This window comes from Pseudophryne corroboree, chromosome 2 (genome assembly GCF_028390025.1).
Source record: "Pseudophryne corroboree isolate aPseCor3 chromosome 2, aPseCor3.hap2, whole genome shotgun sequence".
NCBI classification, from domain to species: domain Eukaryota; kingdom Metazoa; phylum Chordata; class Amphibia; order Anura; family Myobatrachidae; genus Pseudophryne; species Pseudophryne corroboree.
This window is the reverse complement of record NC_086445.1, coordinates 580,868,628-580,891,347: the sequence shown is the minus strand read 5'-3', so window position 1 is coordinate 580,891,347 and position 22,720 is coordinate 580,868,628. Positions and strand designations below refer to the sequence as shown.

At 42.2% G+C, this 22,720-nt stretch overlaps 1 protein-coding gene and 1 long non-coding RNA gene across 2 annotated transcripts in view; one reads left to right on the top strand and one right to left on the bottom strand.

Moving 5' to 3' along the window:
- Positions 1-11,079, top strand: part of LOC135050992 (uncharacterized) — a 77,680-nt gene extending 66,601 nt beyond the window's left edge. Inside the window, exons 2-3 of the long non-coding RNA XR_010241975.1 lie at positions 5,110-5,146; positions 10,075-11,079. This is a non-coding gene — a long non-coding RNA (uncharacterized LOC135050992). The remainder of the gene's footprint in view (positions 1-5,109; positions 5,147-10,074) is intronic.
- A 9,986-nt stretch (positions 11,080-21,065) lies between these two features.
- LOC135002372 (paraneoplastic antigen Ma1 homolog) lies at positions 21,066-22,487 on the bottom strand. The gene has a single exon (XM_063951665.1). It carries the CDS (start codon positions 22,485-22,487, stop codon positions 21,066-21,068), a length of 1,422 nt encoding a protein of 473 aa, XP_063807735.1.
- Between the last annotated feature and the right edge of the window lie 233 nt (positions 22,488-22,720).

Here is a 22,720-nt window from a genome sequence, read left to right as displayed (position 1 = left end):
ATGTGCATATTTTAGCAACATTAAATATGGATTAATTTCAGTCTATTTGCGCTCTCTTCTTTTTTCTGTTTGTTCATTATTTATAGGGTTGCTAATACCCCATTTTGAGAGCAGCAATTAGCATCTCAACATAGGTTCTCTTTTAGGCGCCTTTCTTTTTGGTGGATTATGTGGAATTATACGGCAGGATCACTGGATTTATAAGCCAGTACCACTGGAATTACTCGGCAGGATCACTGGATTTATACGCCAGTACCACTGGAATTATACGGCAGGATCACTGGAATTATACGTCAGGATCACTGGATTTATACGGCAGTACCACTGGACATATACGGCAGTATCAATGGACATATACGGCAGTATCAATGGACATATACGGCAGTGCCACTGGACATATACGGCAGTATCACTGGACTGGATTTATACGCCAGTACCACTGGAATTATACGGCAGGATCACTGGATTTATACGCCAGTACCACTGGAATTATACGGCAGGATCACTGGAATTATACGGCAGGATCACTGGAATTATATGGCAGTACCACTGGACTTATACGGCAGTACCACTGGACATACATGGCAGTACCACTGGACTGGACTAATACGCCAGTACCACTGGAATTATACGGCAGGATCACTGAAATTATACGGCAGGATCACTGGAATTATACGGCAGGATCATTGGATTTATATGCCAGTACCACTGGAATTATACGGCAGGATCACTGGAATTATATGGCATGATCACTGTATTTATACGGCAGTACCGCTGGACATATACGGCAGTATCAATGGACACATATGGCAGCACAGGGACACCACAACTGGACTGATGCAGGACAACACAGCACCACTTGAATGGACTGGACTTATACAGCAGCACTGGACATATGGCAACAGAGCAGGGGCGGAACTGTGGGAGGCAGTGGAGTCGGCTGCCGCCGGGCTCCTGGCCACAAGGGGGCGCATCTCCTCCACTGTCTCCCGCAGCCTGAGAACTGCGCTGCTATTGCAGATGGAGGAGCTGTGTCAGTGACACGGAAGCTGCCTCCTGTAGAGAGAGATGGCACTGGCTGCAGCTAGGGGGAGCTCCAGAGCACAGCTCCTCCCGGGCCCTTAGTAAGCCAGCCGAGGGAAGCTCAGAACTCTCTGCTCCTCCATGCTCTGGATGATAGCCAAAGGTAGGCACTGTGTGGGGGGTGGGGGAGAGGTGTATTTGGGGGGGAAGTACTGTGTTTTGTGTGTGCTTGTTTTTAAGTGAGGTGTGTGTGTGTTTTTAAGGAAAGTTGTACATTCAAGTAAAAGAGGCATGTGTGATGTGTGTGTGAGAGTGGCATGTGTGTGAGAGGCATGTATGTGTATGTAAGTGAGAGGCATATGTGTGTGTGTGTGTGTGTGTGTGTGTGTGTGTGTGTGTGTGTGTGTGTTTGAGGCATGTGTATGTAAGTGGGAGGCATGTGTATGTAAGTGAGAGGCATGTGTGTGTGTGTGTGTGAGAGGCATGTGTATGTAAGGGGCCCTACACACTAGGCGATGCGCCACCAAGGTGCCCGACGGCCGATACGGCCGACGAGCAACCCGGCGGCGGGGGGGCAGTGACGGGGGGAGTGAAGTTTCTTCACTCCCCCCGTCACTCGGCTCCGTAGACTTGCAGGCAAATATGGACGATCTCGTCCATATTGGCCTGCATGCACAGCCGACATGGCCCCAGCGATGAACGAGCGCGGGGCCGCACATCGTTCATCGCTGGGGACTCCACACTGCACGATATGAACGATATCTCGTTCATTAATGAACAAGATCGTTCATATCGTGCAGTGAAATCGCTATGTGTGTAGGGCCTATAAGTGAGAGGCATGTGTATGTAAGTGAGAGGCATGTGTATATGAGAGGCACTTGTGTGAGAGGTGTGTGTAAGTGAGAGGCACGTGTGTGAGAGGTGTGTGTAAGTGAGAGGCATGTGTATGTAAGTGAGAGGCGTGTGTGTTTAAGTGAGACGTGTGTGAGTGTTTAAGTGAATGAGGCGTTTGTGTTTTTTTTAATATATATCTAGTGTTCACGCTAGGTGTCTGCCCCTTTTTTAGACAGCTGAATCCCGCCCTGCCAGTTTTTGTGCGCCCTGCCGCCCCGCCGTTTGCTGCCTGCCGGACCCCTCCACGTCGGCCAGCCGTGCGCCGCCAGACCCGGTACGTACATGAGAGTCCCCCTGGGCTAAATTAACCTTGTAAGTATTTTGCAGCTGTAAACATTAATCTCAGTGCTCTCTACCTGGTGCAATGTATCTCAGTGCTCTCTACCTGGTGCAGTGTGCCTCAGTGCTCTCTACCTGGTGCAGTGTGCCTCAGTGCTCCCTACCTGGTGCAGTGTGCCTCAGTGCTCCCTACCTGGTGCAGTGTTCCTGAGTGCTCCCTACCTGGTGTAGTGTGCCTCAGTGCTCTCTACCTGGTGCAGTGTGCCTCAGTGCTCTCTACCTGGTGCAGTGTGCCTCAGTGCTCCCTACCTGGTGCAGTGTGCCTCAGTGCTCCCTACCTGGTGCAGTGTGCCTGAGTGCTCTCTACCTGGTGCAGTGTGCCTCAGTGCTCTCTACCTGGTGTAGTGTGCCTCAGTGCTCTCTACCTGGTGCAGTGTGCCTCAGTGCTCTCTACCTGGTGCAGTGCGCCTCAGTGCTCCCTACCTGGTGCAGTGTGCCTCAGTGCTCCCTACCTGGTGCAGTGTGCCTCAGTGCTCTCTACCTGGTGCAGTGTGCCTCAGTGCTCTCTACCTGGTGCAGTGTGCCTCAGTGCTCTCTACCTGGTGCAGTGTGCCTCAGTGCTCTTTACCTGGTGCAGTGTGCCTCAGTGCTCTTTACCTGGTGCAGTGTGCCTCAGTGCTCTCTGCCTGGTGCAGTGTGCCTCAGTGCTCTCTACCTGGTGCAGTGTGCCTCAGTGCTCTCTACCTGGTGCAGTGTGCCTCAGTGCTCTCTACCTGGTGCAGTGTGCCTCAGTGCTCTCTACCTGGTGCAGTGTGCCTCAGTGCTCTCTACCTGGTGCAGTGTGCCTCAGTGCTCTCTACCTGGTGCAGTGTGCCTCAGTGCTCTCTACCTGGTGCAATGTGTCTCAGTGCTCTCTACCTGGTGCAATGTATCTCAGTGCTCTCTACCTGGTGCATTGTGCCTCAGTGCTCTTTACCTGGTGCAATGTGTCTCAGTGCTCTCTACCTGGTGCAATGTGCCTCAGTGCTCCCTACCTGACGCAATGTGTATAATGTGCTCTATCTGACGCAATGTGTATAATGTGCTCTATCTGGCGCAATATGTATAACGTGCTCTACCTGGCGCAGTGTGTATAGGAGGTTCTAACTGGTGCAATGTGTATTAGGGGCACTACCTTCCCCACGAAACAACGCCCCTAGATTTTTGCTGCGCACCTTCGGTGCGCACTGTCCATGTTTTGGCCATAGGAATGGGAGCACCAAGCATTATAGTATGTACCTAAGTTTGCCCATCTAACTTAAAAATGTGCCCTCCCGAATGAAAAATGTGCCCTCCCCGTGATCAGCACCCTGCCCTAAAAAAAAATACCACAGTGAACACTAATTATATTGGCACACCGCTGCGCCAAAGCATCTCCATGGAGACCTGGCGGGTGAGGGAGCACTGTAGGTGTACTATAATGGTATGCTGGTGTCTGTTTTATTGTAATGACTGACTTGGAGTGCGTCCACTTTCTATGTGTATCTATATTACTATTGGGAAAGGTACCTGAGCACGCTGCTACTGTTCACCCTGGGTGCCGGATAGCTACATATGGTATGTGTGTGTATGTGTAGGGGGGCACCAAAATGTATCATGCCTCCGGGCGACTAGGACGAACTTACGCCACTGCAACAGAGGACACCACCAATGTGACTGGACTGATGCAGCACAAGACACTACCACTGGACTGATGCAGCACAACACAGCACCACTGGACTGGACTTATACAGCAGCACTGGACATATGGCAGCAGAGGACACAACCACTGTGACTGGACTGATGCAGCACAAGACACTAACACTGAACTGATGCAGGACACTGAGGACAAAGACACGTCCTCTCTCTACACTCTCCAATGCCGGAGTGAAAATGGCGGCGACTTATATGGAGTCCAAACCCCGCGCGAATCCGACAGCGGGATGAGGACGTTTGGCCTTGTTCTGGTTTCCGAGTCAGCCGGGAAAACCCAAGCCTGTCTCGGATTCGGGCTCGGGAAGCGAAGTCCAGTAGTGTACGGTTCTCTGAGAACAGTACCCGCTCATCTCTAATTATAAGCTTGTCAAATTTTACGATTTTATCTGTTTCCACATCTCCCACACATTTTTATATTATACTGTGTTATACTGTTTCATTTTAGAGACTGGTGTTTTGTTTGGCCCTGTCACCATGTGTACTGCTCCATCAGGTGCTTTGTGCAGTTCCGTTGCCTTTGATCTAGTAGTTTTTTCAGCTCTTGTTCTCTCAGCAATCTCGCACTGAATCTGGAATGCATACCAGGATAACGTATGTAAGCCCTGAATCCATTATCAGGTTTTCTATATACAATATGATCTCTAATGTGACTCCTTGAACTCCCCACCCAGACTTTAATGAGTGACTGCAGTTCTGTCACATACTGGTCAAAGAGTTAGATTTGGGTGGGGTGTGTTCAAACTAAAATCTAAATTGCAATGTAGAAATTAAGTAGTCAGTATTTACCATGCACAGAAACAATATAACCCACCCAAATCTAAATCTCTCTGCACATGTTACATATGCCCCACCTGCAATGCAACATGGTTTTGCCCCATTGCTAACTTTTTTGCTTTGCTAACAACCCTGAACAACCCTTTGTTCCTGAACCTCTCATTAAATATGACATAATCAGCAACTGGGTTCCTGAACCAGTGCTGGGCCAAAATGTATTCTCCATAATGTAACCCTCCCGAAACTATATGTGTATACAAGGTACCTTATACATGTAAGTGCCTCCACCCAGACTATTTTTACTATAAGGCTGGCCTGGGAAAGCCTTAATAAATCCTTATAGGTAGATACAACCCCCTAATTGAACACCACCGTACTAATGGTTTACCTTTTCTTGTTTTTCAGGATTCACGGACCAAACTTCAGATCACCGACACACGTAGTAAGTATATTGTAACGTTTAATATTGCTTAAATAATTATTACTATTTTGCTTGAATAACGTTATGCATGTAAACATATTAATGCCATACCAATATCATTTCCTAAATAATCATACATGAACTGAATGCATGCAATACACAAAAATATACCTTAAAAAGCAACACCCATTGGTGTTAGAGTGACCCGGGTACTCTTGAAATAGCAATGCAATATAAGGGCCCTTAAAACACTTGTAACAATCATTAATTGTATCCGCATTTGTACCAATACACGTTAATAGTAAAATTCTCCTCTACTTTCATTGTCCGTCACTAGGAGTGCTCCTTTCAATACTTTAGGATACTGTAGCAATAGCTTGTTGAAAATGTGGTACTATGTTGCCATCTGTGTTTATCCTTGTGTAGGTTAGATAGAAAGTATCTTCTCATTTGTTGTATTAAATATCAGCAGTGGATTAATCCTTCCAATATGGTATAAGTCATAAAAGTGTAGAATGTAGCTGGATAAGTCTATTCTGAACTTCCTAAATAAATGGAATTATTTATTCCTGGCAACAATGTTCCTTGAATACACTTAAATTCCTCTGTATTTCTGGTCTGTAGTGTCCTCTCTCTCTTTCTCTCTCTCAAGGCAGAGTAAATATAGTCTATCCCTTGGTTGCTATAGTATCATATATAAAGACACTAACTGGCATATACTTAAGTTATTATTTAATTCAGAATGTTCCAGCTATTAGACCACCAGTCTTCTCACTCTTATCTTTTATATGGAAAGATCCCTTAAACAATAACTTTCTTCCTGTGCCAAAGCCCTCTGGTATTGCTGACACTTGTATTGCAATATGTATTAGTGCAAACTGTTATGGTCTATCTCCTCCGGTGGCTAATAAAGTATTATCGCTGATTTATCGCTGCTAGTCCTTAGAGAGTTTAGCTACTTAAAACCTTAACATATTCAGCTCTTCCAGCCTTTCCCGAAAATGATGTAGCCTATATATCTGGGTAAGTCACTATAGTTGTTAATACAGTCTATCACTGTTGGATCATAGTCTTACGGGTTATGGCTATATCATAGTCACTTTGTAGAGTTAGACTAGTGTGTAAGTGAAGTGCATGATGAGTTGGGGTCACTCACGATTTAGTAGTCACTTCACTGTGCTGGCCACTCCCCCGACTCCTCCTCCTGTATAATGATGAGATGTGGGCTGGCTTGAGTCCCCTTCTGGGTTACGCTGGTGTCTGCACTGATTGGCTTAACAACGCATGACAGCGTCTATGGTTGCTATGGACCCGTGCCTCTGCTGACGCCAGCTCTCCTCCGCCCGATCACTGCTCGTGTCTTTGAGCCCTCTGACCTCTGGTATCACGCCGGCGTCCCTGACAAGGCTGACACAGCGGTGAGTACTGACAGTAGTACTGGCTCCGCCACTCTTCAGCGCTCCGGCACAAGCCCTGTACTGGCTACATCACCTATGCTCCGCTGGCCGCCGCTATAATAAGCCTTTGTCAGCGGGGCCGGAGATCAAGGTGTGCGCACTCACGGGGGGAACAGCAGTCTACCTCACAGCGCAGGTGAGCTCTATTTATACTCACTCACCAGGTGACTCGCGCTAGACCCTCATCTTTCATTGGCCCCCATCCTTAGTCTCCTCCAACCAGACTGCACTTTCCGCAGACGCTCGCGGTCAGCCCTACACCTGGCTCGTGAACCCACTCTTCCCGCCCTGCAGGTGATTGCTACAGCAGCACGCGACAGCAGCTAGAGACCTTTTTTTGCCGCCTCTACTACCCTGCAGGCTATCTCTAGTCACATCATCTCGATCTCTCATTGAACTACATACCCTAATTTATATTAAAGTATATATGTCAGCTAACCACATCCCCAATATATGGCCCAACTGCACCAATTATTTATCAATAATATTTACATATATACAAATAAATCTATTTCATATATTTATATTTTATTTACCTCACTTATAATTATGGTACAAGGTATTATACACATTAGATTTATATACACTTCAGGCCTATTGACTCATAACTAAACAACACTTTCTTTTGTCCTTTATATTTATCAATAAATATATTAATTGACTACTAAACACTCAAATAAAAATAACATTCCTGTGCCAGATTTCCACAATCTGGAAGGATAGACAGAAGGTATAGGGATAAAACACCAGAATGGAGGGGGGCTTCCCAGAGAAACCCCAAATACAAGTACCCTTCTGATGAGAATGTTCCGGTAAGATCGAGGTACCGCTTCTCTCCACTAAGGAGGGCGAACGAACCAGAACATAATCATCATTTTTTAGAGAACAGACATTACCCAAACAGGCACCGATAATTCTAAAAAGATCGCAGAGGGGCAAGAGGGGTGGTGTGCATAAACCTCATAGAGGTAAATGCAAAAGAAAACGTAAATCCCAAAAAAAGACAGTAATTAGCCCTGAAAATGTCCATTCCGTATCTAATAGCACCATAGGAAATATAGGAAAAACTATCCCCACTACAAAGATTTTCAATTTGAGTTCCCACATCCTGTCAGAGAGTGAAACCTCTGTTTTGTGTAAGGGTTTAAAATATGCCCCAACAAATCCTATCGATCCATTTGAAATATATTTAGATGTACAACGGTACATGAGGAAATTAACCATAAAGAAGTTTTTTGCAAGTAGGGAGGACTTGGCCACAACTGGTACACCTTTGAGCACATCTGCAGTCACCCCATTTAAACCTAAATCCCTTTTTTTCCCCAAACATATACAGGGGCCATTAATTGAAACTTTTGGGGTTATGGTGCTTGAGGACTTAGAAAAACTTCAACTAAAACCAAAGAAAATTCAGAACCTTACGTTTAAGGAAAGGAATGCCCTAAAAAATTTAAAACAACTTAAAGAGATCGTAATCAAACCCTCTGATAAAGGGGGAGGAGTTGTTGTAATGGATCTGGCAAACTATGTAAATGAGGTCCTGAGACAGCTAAATGATACTGAAACGTATAAAAAACTTAGGAACGACCCATCCGATACCACCTTAATTAAGTTAAGAAATCTTATAGATAAATATGTAAAGAAAGGAACCATTAGTGCCAAAGAGGCCAAATTTATTATCATAGAAGACCCAACTATACCTGTGATCTACGTACTACCAAAAGTACATAAGAGCCTTACTGATCCCCCGGGTAGGCCAATTATATCGGGAGTTCAATCTCTGACATCAAATCTGTCTAAGTTCATTGATTATATCCTGCAACCCTTGGTATCCAGGAATAGATCACACTTGAAGGATACAAAGGATTTCCTTAAACTGTTGGAATCTGTACAGTGGAAGGAAGGTGACATCCTAGTGACAGCTGATGTCAGTTCCCTCTACACCGTTATCGATCATGATGACGGTGTGGAGGCGGTCACTTATTTTCTAGATCAGTCCAACCATACAAAGGATCTAAAGGAGCTGATTATAGAGGGAATTAAGTTTATCCTCAATAATAATTTCTTTTTATTTCAGGATCAATTTTACATCCAGAAAACGAGCACGGCTATGGGCACCAGATTCGCTCCTAGCTATGCCAACCTGTTCCTTGGTTTATGGGAACTAAACACGGTTTGGTCAAATAATAGCTATGGAGCGAATCTGGTGTCCTATGCCAGGTATATTGATGACATTTTCTTTTTATGGAGAGGTGGAGTCGAAACACTTAACTCTTTCTGTACTTTGTTGAACACGAATGATAAGAATATTGTCTTATCATTTGAAAAGAGTGGGGAATCCATCAATTTCCTTGATATTACTGTCTATATTAAAGAGGGCCAGTTACACACCATGACCTACTCCAAACCCACTGATTCGAGGTCATATATAGCAGCCAGTAGTTGTCACCACAACAACTGGCTGGATTCTATCCCCATCAGTCAACTAAAAAGAGTCAGGAGGAATTGTACGGAGGATAATATTTTTGAAGCACAGGCAAAAGAAATGAATGAAAAATTTAGGGCATGCGGCTACAATAAGAGCACTATTGAAAAAGCCCATTCCGAAGTAAGAAACACCACACGTAAGGATCTCCTGAAAGATAATATTATAAAGACCACTACAGACAATAAATATGAATGGGCTTTCATCACCCAGTTTAACCAAAGTCATCAAGAAATCGAGAAGATTTTCAAAAGACATTGGGGTCTGCTAAAGAAGGATCCGGTGATTGGACCCCTTGTCCCCAATAGACCCATCCATATCTACCGCAGGGCTCCCAATTTAAAAAATAAATTGGTCTCCAGTGCTATGCCCTCGACGAAATCCCAGTCTAGAATTGTGTCCCAGGGGTTTTACAGATGCGGTAATTGTATGGGCTGCAGACATATTAAAAGTGAAGGAAAAAGCAAAATTGAAAATATCCATATAAATGAGAAAAAAGTGAATATTACAGATTTTATCACTTGTGACAGTAAAAATGTCATTTACGCTATTAAATGCAGCTGTAATTTATTTTATATTGGGCGGACCTCTAGACCCTTGAAGGTTCGCCTGGGGGAGCACATTAGAAACATTAAAAAAGGCCTTCTAACCCATTCTTTGTCTGCTCATTTTAAAACCAAACATAATTGTTTGGTCACAGAAATATCAGGCTTTTATGGAATTAGACAGGTCAAAGGAAACGGAAGGAATAAAGACCTCAATACACTTCTAGCTAAGTCGGAAATGAAATGTATTTTTATGTATGACACCTTAAGTCCAGGTGGTCTGAACTGCGATTTTGAGCTTAAATGGTTCCTTGACTGATGTGCTAAATTAATATGCGACTTTGAGCTTTATCTATTAATGCAACATTTTCATAAAAGTGTTACCCCAGATCTGTTTAGAAAGTCTGTAGTTTCTATTTTTTCCACTAATTCCTGTTTCTCTTTGTTTTACGTTTATATTAGCTACTCATAATATGTATGAAAAGAAACCAAAAACACGGCTGGTTTCCATGGTGACCGTTTCAGAGTGCTTTCTAACCTATGAAATGGCCGCGCCGGTTCCCCTTCTAAACTACAAACCCCAGAATCCCTGAAAACGGAAATAGAAGACGGCGATACGTCACTTCCGCCGTCTGTCTCTCCAAACGGAACAAACCTTCAGGGATTATTTTCTGGGGAAGTTTCACCAGCAGCGGTGCAACACAATATCCGGCGGAAACACCATATATGGTCATGTAGTAGTTCACTATGGAAACTACATTACCCAGAATTCCAAGCTCCGTTTTTTAATGGAGAAGAAAATATGTTTTAAAGTGTTTTTCCTGCTGTACTTTTTTACCATGCATGATACTAGTGTTTATGTATATGTTATTATGAATTTGTGTGATGAATAATCATGTTTTTAAACAAAATTAATTTTCATTGTAATTAATGATGTCATTTCCGGCTACAAACGGAACAAACCTTCAGGGATTATTTTCTGGGGAAGTTTCACCAGCAGCGGTGCAACACAATATCCGGTGGAAACACCATATATGGTCATGTAGTAGTCCACTATGGAAACTACATTACCCAGAATTCCAAGCTCCGTTTTTTAATGGAGAAGAAAATATGTTTTAAAGTGTTTTTCCTGCTGTACTTTTTCACCATGCATGATACTAGTGTTTATGTATATGTTATTATGAATTTGTGTGATGAATAATCATGTTTTTAAACAAAATTAATTTTCATTGTAATTAATGATGTCATTTCCGGCTACTCATTCATTGGATGTTCATAGCATAAATATGCTTACTCCTCACAGTGCAGATAGTTCATGATTAAGGTCCATTCGAGACCGAAACGCGTCGGATGACTGTACTGTGAGTAGTTTTTCTGGAAAAAGGGAATAATCACGCCGATTATTATCTCAAATTTTGCCTTTGGAATTTTTATTGTACTTTTAAATTTTTACTTTTTTATTTTTTCTGTCACCATGTGTGGTGATTTCTTTGTATGAATTTGGACTATGTCTGGAATAAAAAACCTGTTTTAGAAAGAATGATTTTTTTTATGACTCTGGTCTGGCATTTGGGAGAAAGAGTTCCTTTTCCTCTTGTGGATCCACCAAAGGGATACCAGTGAATCTATTTAAAGAAACCTTTATAGGAGTCATTCATCGTTTACTGAGTGAGTTGGGGTACGCACCTGAGGATTTTTGTTGATATAAAGAAACCGTTATATGAATGTTCTGGCTTTGCTCTGTGTAAGTGAGGGTACGCATTGAAATTGCCTCAGACGCTACCCCTACGTGTTTACAGTACCCCATGTGGTGTGAGATTCAGGCACGCTTAATTACGTGAACCTAACCTGAGGGGATTGGTGAAAAAAACTAGCAATAAAGATACCTTTACGGGAACCCACTTACTTGTTTCTGTGTGAGTGGGGTACGCCCTTAAAAACTTTCATTGTGTGGAATTCTCGATTCTAGCTGTTGTAAACGGTGCTACACATTTTTTTTCTCTCTTATTTCTCTCCATTTTGACATGAACTGGGAGCCATTTATAACGAGAAGATTCACCTGAACGAAAGGACTCATAGGCCTGCATAACCTGGAGAAGACATCGTATACCCATTTGACAAGGGATGTGTTAAGTTTCATTACCTTTTTCTTTTTTTACGCGCCCTGGACACAGATAAATACCAACACTTGTTTCTTCTATATATTGTTTTGGTAAAATCGGTGATTTTTACATAGGTATTTTGTCAGTGGACGGGCTGCTGTGCGCCAAACTTGTAGACCCTCCCTATTTTCTCTTTTTTTTCTATCCAGTTTTATCACCATTAGGGAGGTTGTTTCATAATTGGCTGCATTGTATTGTTACAATAATGTTTTCTTTAAGGGATGAACGTTTGAATATGTTTGAAAAAGTTTTTGGTGGGAATAAGGAACATTCAGATCTTGTTGATTTTGACCTAGAAGAAACCATGCAGAAATTAGAAAATTCACTCCTAAAAGAGTGTAAAGTGTGGTGGGAGATAGCCACACTTGAAAAATATGCCTCTTTTGAATTAGTGCCACGAGGGCTTAAAATCATCAAAATCTCTTCCTTTAATACGGCAAGTGAGGAATTCAAAAAAGATTGGGATAATACAATTAATCATTGTTCCCAGTCTCTAATGAAATTGGTTATCAGGGAAAGGAAAAAGGAACTTAATAGACTTGAAATAGAGATTGCAGAATATAAATCACTTTCTGCTCCTTTTTCTGAGTCTGAAGAATATAGAATTATGGAAAAGGAGATTGAAACAAAACTTAAACGAACACAAAAGCAACTCATAGAAAAAAAATTACGGAAATTTAATAGGGATAGATCTGAACAAATCGAATACAAGAATCATGAGGTAGAAGGAGGGGAAATTTCAGACAGCCATACTAATCCCCCTCCTCGGCATAATGAAACCTTTCAGTATAGAAAGCCTCAAAGGAGGAGATTGTTTAACAACCGTACTTTGGAACCCATTAAGAGGAACAAAAGGGACTATACATCTGTCTATGACCATGCCAGATTTCCACAATCTGGAAGGATAGACAGAAGGTATAGGGATAAAACACCAGAATGGAGGGGGGCTTCCCAGAGAAACCCCAAATACAAGTACCCTTCTGATGAGAATGTTCCGGTAAGATCGAGGAACCGCTTCTCTCCACTAAGGAGGGCGAACGAACCAGAACATAATCATCATTTTTTAGAGAACAGACATTACCCAAACAGGCACCGATAATTCTAAAAAGATCGCAGAGGGGCAAGAGGGGTGGTGTGCATAAACCTCATAGAGGTAAATGCAAAAGAAAACGTAAATCCCAAAAAAAGACAGTAATTAGCCCTGAAAATGTCCATTCCGTATCTAATAGCACCATAGGAAATATAGGAAAAACTATCCCCACTACAAAGATTTTCAATTTGAGTTCCCACATCCTGTCAGAGAGTGAAACCTCTGTTTTGTGTAAGGGTTTAAAATATGCCCCAACAAATCCTATCGATCCATTTGAAATATATTTAGATGTACAACGGTACATGAGGAAATTAACCATAAAGAAGTTTTTTGCAAGTAGGGAGGACTTGGCCACAACTGGTACACCTTTGAGCACATCTGCAGTCACCCCATTTAAACCTAAATCCCTTTTTTTCCCCAAACATATACAGGGGCCATTAATTGAAACTTTTGGGGTTATGGTGCTTGAGGACTTAGAAAAACTTCAACTAAAACCAAAGAAAATTCAGAACCTTACGTTTAAGGAAAGGAATGCCCTAAAAAATTTAAAACAACTTAAAGAGATCGTAATCAAACCCTCTGATAAAGGGGGAGGAGTTGTTGTAATGGATCTGGCAAACTATGTAAATGAGGTCCTGAGACAGCTAAATGATACTGAAACGTATAAAAAACTTAGGAACGACCCATCCGATACCACCTTAATTAAGTTAAGAAATCTTATAGATAAATATGAAAAGAAAGGAACCATTAGTGCCAAAGAGGCCAAATTTATTATCATAGAAGACCCAACTATACCTGTGATCTACGTACTACCAAAAGTACATAAGAGCCTTACTGATCCCCCGGGTAGGCCAATTATATCGGGAGTTCAATCTCTGACATCAAATCTGTCTAAGTTCATTGATTATATCCTGCAACCCTTGGTATCCAGGAATAGATCACACTTGAAGGATACAAAGGATTTCCTTAAACTGTTGGAATCTGTACAGTGGAAGGAAGGTGACATCCTAGTGACAGCTGATGTCAGTTCCCTCTACACCGTTATCGATCATGATGACGGTGTGGAGGCGGTCACTTATTTTCTGGATCAGTCCAACCATACAAAGGATCTAAAGGAGCTGATTATAGAGGGAATTAAGTTTATCCTCAATAATAATTTCTTTTTATTTCAGGATCAATTTTACATCCAGAAAACGGGCACGGCTATGGGCACCAGATTCGCTCCTAGCTATGCCAACCTGTTCCTTGGTTTATGGGAACTAAACACGGTTTGGTCAAATAATAGCTATGGAGCGAATCTGGTGTCCTATGCCAGGTATATTGATGATATTTTCTTTTTATGGAGAGGTGGAGTCGAAACACTTAACTCTTTCTGTACTTTGTTGAACACGAATGATAAGAATATTGTCTTATCATTTGAAAAGAGTGGGGAATCCATCAATTTCCTTGATATTACTGTCTATATTAAAGAGGGCCAGTTACACACCATGACCTACTCCAAACCCACTGATTCGAGGTCATATATAGCAGCCAGTAGTTGTCACCACAACAACTGGCTGGATTCTATCCCCATCAGTCAACTAAAAAGAGTCAGGAGGAATTGTACGGAGGATAATATTTTTGAAGCACAGGCAAAAGAAATGAATGAAAAATTTAGGGCATGCGGCTACAATAAGGGCACTATTGAAAAAGCCCATTCCGAAGTAAGAAACACCACACGTAAGGATCTCCTGAAAGATAATATTATAAAGACCACTACAGACAATAAATATGAATGGGCTTTCATCACCCAGTTTAACCAAAGTCATCAAGAAATCGAGAAGATTTTCAAAAGACATTGGGGTCTGCTAAAGAAGGATCCGGTGATTGGACCCCTTGTCCCCAATAGACCCATCCATATCTACCGCAGGGCTCCCAATTTAAAAAATAAATTGGTCTCCAGTGCTATGCCCTCGACGAAATCCCAGTCTAGAATTGTGTCCCAGGGGTTTTACAGATGCGGTAATTGTATGGGCTGCAGACATATTAAAAGTGAAGGAAAAAGCAAAATTGAAAATATCCATATAAATGAGAAAAAAGTGAATATTACAGATTTTATCACTTGTGACAGTAAAAATGTCATTTACGCTATTAAATGCAGCTGTAATTTATTTTATATTGGGCGGACCTCTAGACCCTTGAAGGTTCGCCTGGGGGAGCACATTAGAAACATTAAAAAAGGCCTTCTAACCCATTCTTTGTCTGCTCATTTTAAAACCAAACATAATTGTTTGGTCACAGAAATATCAGGCTTTTATGGAATTAGACAGGTCAAAGGAAACGGAAGGAATAAAGACCTCAATACACTTCTAGCTAAGTCGGAAATGAAATGTATTTTTATGTATGACACCTTAAGTCCAGGTGGTCTGAACTGCGATTTTGAGCTTAAATGGTTCCTTGACTGATGTGCTAAATTAATATGCGACTTTGAGCTTTATCTATTAATGCAACATTTTCATAAAAGTGTTACCCCAGATCTGTTTAGAAAGTCTGTAGTTTCTATTTTTTCCACTAATTCCTGTTTCTCTTTGTTTTACGTTTATATTAGCTACTCATAATATGTATGAAAAGAAACCAAAAACACGGCTGGTTTCCATGGTGACCGTTTCAGAGTGCTTTCTAACCTATGAAATGGCCGCGCCGGTTCCCCTTCTAAACTACAAACCCCAGAATCCCTGAAAACGGAAATAGAAGACGGCGATACGTCACTTCCGCCGTCTGTCTCTCCAAACGGAACAAACCTTCAGGGATTATTTTCTGGGGAAGTTTCACCAGCAGCGGTGCAACACAATATCCGGTGGAAACACCATATATGGTCATGTAGTAGTCCACTATGGACACTACATTACCCAGAATTCCAAGCTCCGTTTGTTAATGGAGAAGAAAATATGTTTTAAAGTGTTTTTCCTGCTGTACTTTTTCACCATGCATGATACTAGTGTTTATGTATATGTTATTATGAATTTGTGTGATGAATAATCATGTTTTTAAACAAAATTAATTTTCATTGTAATTAATGATGTCATTTCCGGCTACTCATTCATTGGATGTTCATAGCATAAATATGCTTACTCCTCACAGTGCAGATAGTTCATGATTAAGGTCCATTCGAGACCGAAACGCGTCGGATGACTGTACTGTGAGTAGTTTTTCTGGAAAAAGGGAATAATCACGCCGATTATTATCTCAAATTTTGCCTTTGGAATTTTTATTGTACTTTTAAATTTTTACTTTTTTATTTTTTCTGTCACCATGTGTGGTGATTTCTTTGTATGAATTTGGACTATGTCTGGAATAAAAAACCTGTTTTAGAAAGAATGATTTTTTTTATGACTCTGGTCTGGCATTTGGGAGAAAGAGTTCCTTTTCCTCTTGTGGATCCACCAAAGGGATACCAGTGAATCTATTTAAAGAAACCTTTATAGGAGTCATTCATCGTTTACTGAGTGAGTTGGGGTACGCACCTGAGGATTTTTGTTGATATAAAGAAACCGTTATATGAATGTTCTGGCTTTGCTCTGTGTAAGTGAGGGTACGCATTGAAATTGCCTCAGACGCTACCCCTACGTGTTTACAGTACCCCATGTGGTGTGAGATTCAGGCACGCTTAATTACGTGAACCTAACCTGAGGGGATTGGTGAAAAAAACTAGCAATAAAGATACCTTTACGGGAACCCACTTACTTGTTTCTGTGTGAGTGGGGTACGCCCTTAAAAACTTTCATTGTGTGGAATTCTCGATTCTAGCTGTTGTAAACGGTGCTACACATTTTTTTTCTCTCTTATTTCTCTCCATTTTGACATGAACTGGGAGCCATTTATAACGAGAAGATTCACCTGAACGAAAGGACTCATAGGCCTGCATAACCTGGAGAAGACATCGTATACCCATTTGACAAGGGATGTGTTAAGTTTCATTACCTTTTTCTTTTTTTACGCGCCCTGGACACAGATAAATACCAACACTTGTTTCTTCTATATATTGTTTTGGTAAAATCGGTGATTTTTACATAGGTATTTTGTCAGTGGACGGGCTGCTGTGCGCCAAACTTGTAGACCCTCCCTATTTTCTCTTTTTTTTTTTGTTACACTCTCCCCCTGGTGATCTTTATAGCTCCCCTTCACAATTTATAAGATCACCACATCCTCCATCTCTCCATACCCAAAGTAAGGCCAGGTAAGTACTATACTCGGGTTAATCATTTGAGGTAAGTATGCGGGTTTACCTAATTCGGGATATGTTAATATCAATGGAGGTTTCCGTTCCCTTGATGGCCTATTACTATGCACTATAGTCTCACAGTCATCAGGAATCATATTATCACTACAAAGGTCCCTACTTATGTTAGCATCAGTATCACATATACTCCCTTCTGATGCAAATCCTTTCCCAGATTCTAACCCTCCATCCCCATTATTGATATTAATGACTATATTACAGTCGTTTTCTGGGGAACTATTATTCATCACATGAGGGGTGGCACCATCAGAGGGGTAAGGAACAGAGCTATCAGTATCCCCATTATAGTAGAAATATCCTGGGCCTTGTTCCCTTTCATCAGCATCCTCATCACAACCTACTGGGATTTCTGATAATTTGGATTGGCCTTGAGAAGAGCGTAAGTTACTACCATTTCTCCAATTAGATCTTGTGAGTAGCTCATCTTCAGTAACATCTGGGAGACGAAGATCTTGTGCTATAGGCAAAAGATGCTGTCGGTGGTACGTAAGAACTGGTCCCTCCCCCGATTCTGACCTTAATTTATAGACTGGTATATTGGGTAGTTGATCTACTACCACATATGGATTAGGCCTCCATCGATAAGCTAGTTTTTGTCGTCTGGGAATTCCTAATTGCTGTATTAGTACCCGATCCCCTATTCTTAATACATTCTCTTTTACTTGCAGGTCATATCTAATCTTGTTCTTAGCCCCGGCTTTTTTTGACGCTTCCTGCGCTAATTTATGGGCATCTCTAAGCTCTCTTCGTAATTTAATTATATACTGGGAATGAGTTTGCCCATTTGCATCATGGGAGGGAAGACCTAGTGAAACATCTATGGGCAATCGGGCTTCCCGCCCAAACATCAATTCATATGGGGAGTACCCAGTGGATTCATTCTTAGTGCAATTGTAGGAATGAACCAAATGACATATCTTCGTATTCCATTGTGTTCTGCCCTTTGGATCCAGTGTACCCATCATATTGAGCAAGGTACGATTAAAACGCTCCGGCTGTGGGTTACCCTGTGGATGATAAGGGGTAGTTCTAGATTTTTTTATCCCACAGCACAGACAAAGTTCCTGAATAATTTTTCCTTCAAAATCACGCCCCTGGTCGGAGTGCAATCTAGTTGGTAGCCCATAGTGGACAAAGAACCGCTCCCATAGGTTCTTGGCTACTGTAGCCGCCTTCTGGTCAGGGGTAACATAAGCCTGAGCATAACGGGTAAAGTGATCCGTTACTACAAGAATGTTACATCTTTTCCCTGGTGATGTTTCTAATGATAAATAATCAATACAGACTAGATCCATAGGACCCTGGCTTTTAAGAGTCACAAGGGGAGAAGACTTAGTGGGAAGAGTCTTCCTCAATACACAACTACCACAGGTTTTACAGTAATTTTCAATATCCTGTTCCATGAATGGCCAGTAAAAACGGTCATTGATCAATCCTGCTGTCTTATCCACCCCGAGATGACCATGCTGATCATGTAATGAATTTAAAATAGTGGCCCTATAACATTGTGGAGCAATCAATTAAAATTTTATTTTTCCATTTGATTTAACCAATTTACGGTACAGTATACCATTCTTCACAACCAGTTGCTTGACATGTCTCATCATCAACTTGGAAGCAGGTGTCATGGAGCCTATATCACAGTCAGCACCACCTGACTCAATACAGCGTATGACAACAGAGATATCTGAATCACTCCGTTGATCCATACGGACTTTTTCTTTACCTATGCATGAAAGGCCTCCTAATTCTAATTGACTTAACCAACAGTAAGCCAGGGGTAATGCCTTTTCAGAGGCTCCAAGGGCACTAATGCTTTCCCTGATCTCTGCCTTTTGGCATCGTATATTAAAGCACAATCCCTTAATGGTTGTTGCAGGAACTTCAATCCACTCTGACCTATCAGGTTCACTCTCGATTCTTGTCAACCTAGACAAAGAATCTGCATCTATGTTATTGATGCCTGGACGATATTTAATTTTGAAATCATAGATAGAAAGTGCAGATAACCATCTGTGCCCTGTGGCATCTAATTTGGCGGTGGTAAGCACATATGTCAGGGGGTTATTGTCAGTGAATACCTCAAAGCTGGCTCCATATAGATACTCATGGAATCTATCAGCCACAGCCCATTTAAGAGCAAGGAATTCTAGCTTGTGTACTGGATATCTCCTCTCACTATTGGACAATCCCCGGCTAATATAAGATATAGGTTGTAATTTTTCTTCATGAGGTTGGTACAATACTGCCCCTAGACCATCAAAGGACGCATCCACATGTAGTACATAAGGCATTGTGGGATCAGCATATGCCAATACAGTGGTATTGGTAAGACTCCATTTTAACTTGAGGAAGGCCTCTTCACATTGGCTTGTCCATCTATCCCCAAATTCTTCAGATGGTTTAAAATAACCCTCCTTTTTAGACGGTTTGACCAGTACGGTTTTACCAACAGGTGGATACCCCTTGGTTAATTCATTAAGCGGGCGACATATCACAGAATAATAGGGTACAAAGCGGCGGTAATACCCACAAAACCCCAAGAAAGATCTTAATTCCTTCAGCCTTGTGGGTCTGGGCCAACTATTCACAGCTTCCACCTTAGTGGGATCAGTGGAAATACCATGTCGGCTCACAACATGTCCCAAAAAAATAACAGAGGGCTGACAGAGCTTACACTTATCTATAGAAAGTTTTAGCCCTTTTTTTAGTAATCTATCCAGTACTTTAAGCAGACGATGATTATGTTCCTGCAGAGAGGACCCAAATACGATGATATCATCAAGGTAAACCAATACCTCATGGTAATTCATATCACCCACTGTTTGTTCCATGATCCTCTGGAAGGTAGCCGGGGCACCCTTAATACCCTGAGGCATCTTTAAAAACTCAAAGAAACCTAAAGGGCAGATAAATGCAGTCTTCTCTCTATCATGGGGACTCATAGGTATTTGATAATACCCACTCCTGAGATCCAGCACTGTGAACCACCTACTTCCCTGCAGACAGTCCAATGCCTCCTCTATCCTAGGAACAGTGTATTGATCTGGTACTGTGCGTTGGTTAAGCTTCCGATAATCAATACACATTCTTATATTGCCATTTTTTTTCCGAGCCACTACTATAGGGGAGGCATATGGACTCTCAGAATGCTGAATAACTTCAGTTTCCAGCAAAGTTCGGAGATGCTGTCTAACATCCTCCAAATCCGCAGGAGCAAGTCGGCGTGATCTCTCCCTGAAGGGAGTCTCATCAGTAAGTTTAATACAGTGTTCCACACCTGCCGCTTTACCCAAGTCCCATTCCCCAAGAGAAAAGACATGCTGCCTTTTCACCAATTCCTTACATAGAGCATCTCGCTCTGCCAACCCAAGGTCACTCCCCTGGAAACATGGAATTAAATCGTCCAGCGACAGACCCCGAGCCAAAGAGGATTCCTTGTGCCCAGACTCTATCTCCGGGGAATCAGTAATGTGAGTCAACATGGTAGCAGCCATAGTTTCCCTACTCATTTTTAAACACCAATCACTGAGAACTTTGAATAAGTGAGCATTAGTTCCTATAATCACCGGCATCGCGGTCTTATCCCCTGGTGACTCTGGGCATACCAGAGCAATGAAAGGTAATGGTTCTGACACACCAATGAATTCCTTTGGGAATTCTATATTAACTAGTACATAACCCAAATATGGGTATTTCTGGTCACTTAACCCCCAGATTACCAATCCTTCCAAGGGCATAATAGGAACATCAGAGAGATAGTGTCTATACCAGTGCTCAAATATAATGGATACCTGGGACCCACTGTCTAATAATACAGGACAGGGATGTCCATTCAATTTAACGACCACACGAGGAGCAGGTCCAATCATACCATCAGGGATAGAACTACTCCACTGGGCACTCCCCATTGAATCTACATCTAATTTCTGGGAGACGGCGAGGGGCCCGCCAACCTCCCACTGTCGTTTCCCTGAAAAGAAACATTATCTAACTGACCATTAGTTCCTGCTTCAGGGGTACCCCAGCCAAAGGGACAGTTCACTACCCTATGCCCTAGCTGTCCACATCGGAAACACCCCCTTGATGTAACATCTCCACTTCTCCTAAACGTTCCCCTACCATTGGTAAGCCCTCTAGTAGAATTACGGGAAGCTACATTGGACGGTGCCACCCTTTGGTTTAAAGCCAGAATAAGCTGGTCCATTTTTTTATTTTGTTCCTCTACCAAAGTGAGTAACTTGTCATCCCGTGACACTTGAGCCTCAGGGGAGGGTACTACGACTTTTACGGCTTTGGTATGGGTTTTTTCCCTATTGGTAATTAAAGCTTCTTCCTGGGTAATTTCCTTAATTAAATCATTAAGGGTGGGACTTCCTAACAATAACGAAGTACACCGCAATCGCTGAGCCACAGGGTCAGTCGTTAATGCTCCTCGAATTACTTGGGTCAACCTACTACTATTAACCTCAGCAGGAGATAATCCTCCTTTATCTACTATTTTATAAATTATTTTATCCAACCTATATACATATTGCGACAACTTTTCCCCTGTCTCTTGATATGTATGGTTGAATCTAGCAACCAAATCACCTACGTCTTCTAAGGTCCCATAGGTGTATTCTAAGGCCTGGAAGTAGTCAGCCACAGTGGCCTCAGGATTACTCTTTCTAGTGGCCTGAATGATTCCCATGGCAGGTCCCCGTAAACTTTCTACAATTCTTTGTTTCTTTATGTGATCAGGGCAATGCCACTCTTCCGACTGCTGTATAGCTGCTTCCCTCCAGGCCTCATATGGTTCCTCGCCAGTAGGTACAGGAAGCATTCCTGAGAAAATCCTCAATCGTCTATAGCTACCCTCATAATGCCACCTTTCTAATTGATGTACTACTTTATCAGCTATAACTTCCAACTGATTCCCTAACTTTTCTTCAATACCTGGTGATTGACTACTTTCTCCCCTAGCTGCAGAAAGATCTCCTCTATCCGGAGAGGACAAATCACCCTCAATTAAGGGTTCAGCAGCCCTTTCACTGCTGTCCTTTTCAGGCCATATAATTTTCCACCTGCGTTCTGGGTTAGATCTCACAGCCACCACCTTAGGCAACAACTCAGACTCTAAATCTTGGCTAGTAGATATTAATACAGCGCACAACTCTCCGCTTTCCCTAAACTGCTTATCAGCAATCTTTGGTTGTTTTACCCCAAACAAAAATAACATCTCTGTCATAATTGTTCCCTCGGTGATGTCTGTGAGATCCCCACATAATACAAAACTCCTTTCTGGATTCACTCCCTTTCTTGTACACCAATCAAATGCTTCACTACTTGTATATTGATTCATTTTGGTTACTGTGCTTCACTTACTCCTGAGTATATTAGAAAAAGTATCTCACGCGGTGCCTCCAAATGTAACCCTCCCGAAACTATATGTGTATACAAGGTACCTTATACATGTAAGTGCCTCCACCCAGACTATTTTTACTATAAGGCTGGCCTGGGAAAGCCTTAATAAATCCTTATAGGTAGATACAACCCCCTAATTGAACACCACCGTACTAATGGTTTACCTTTTCT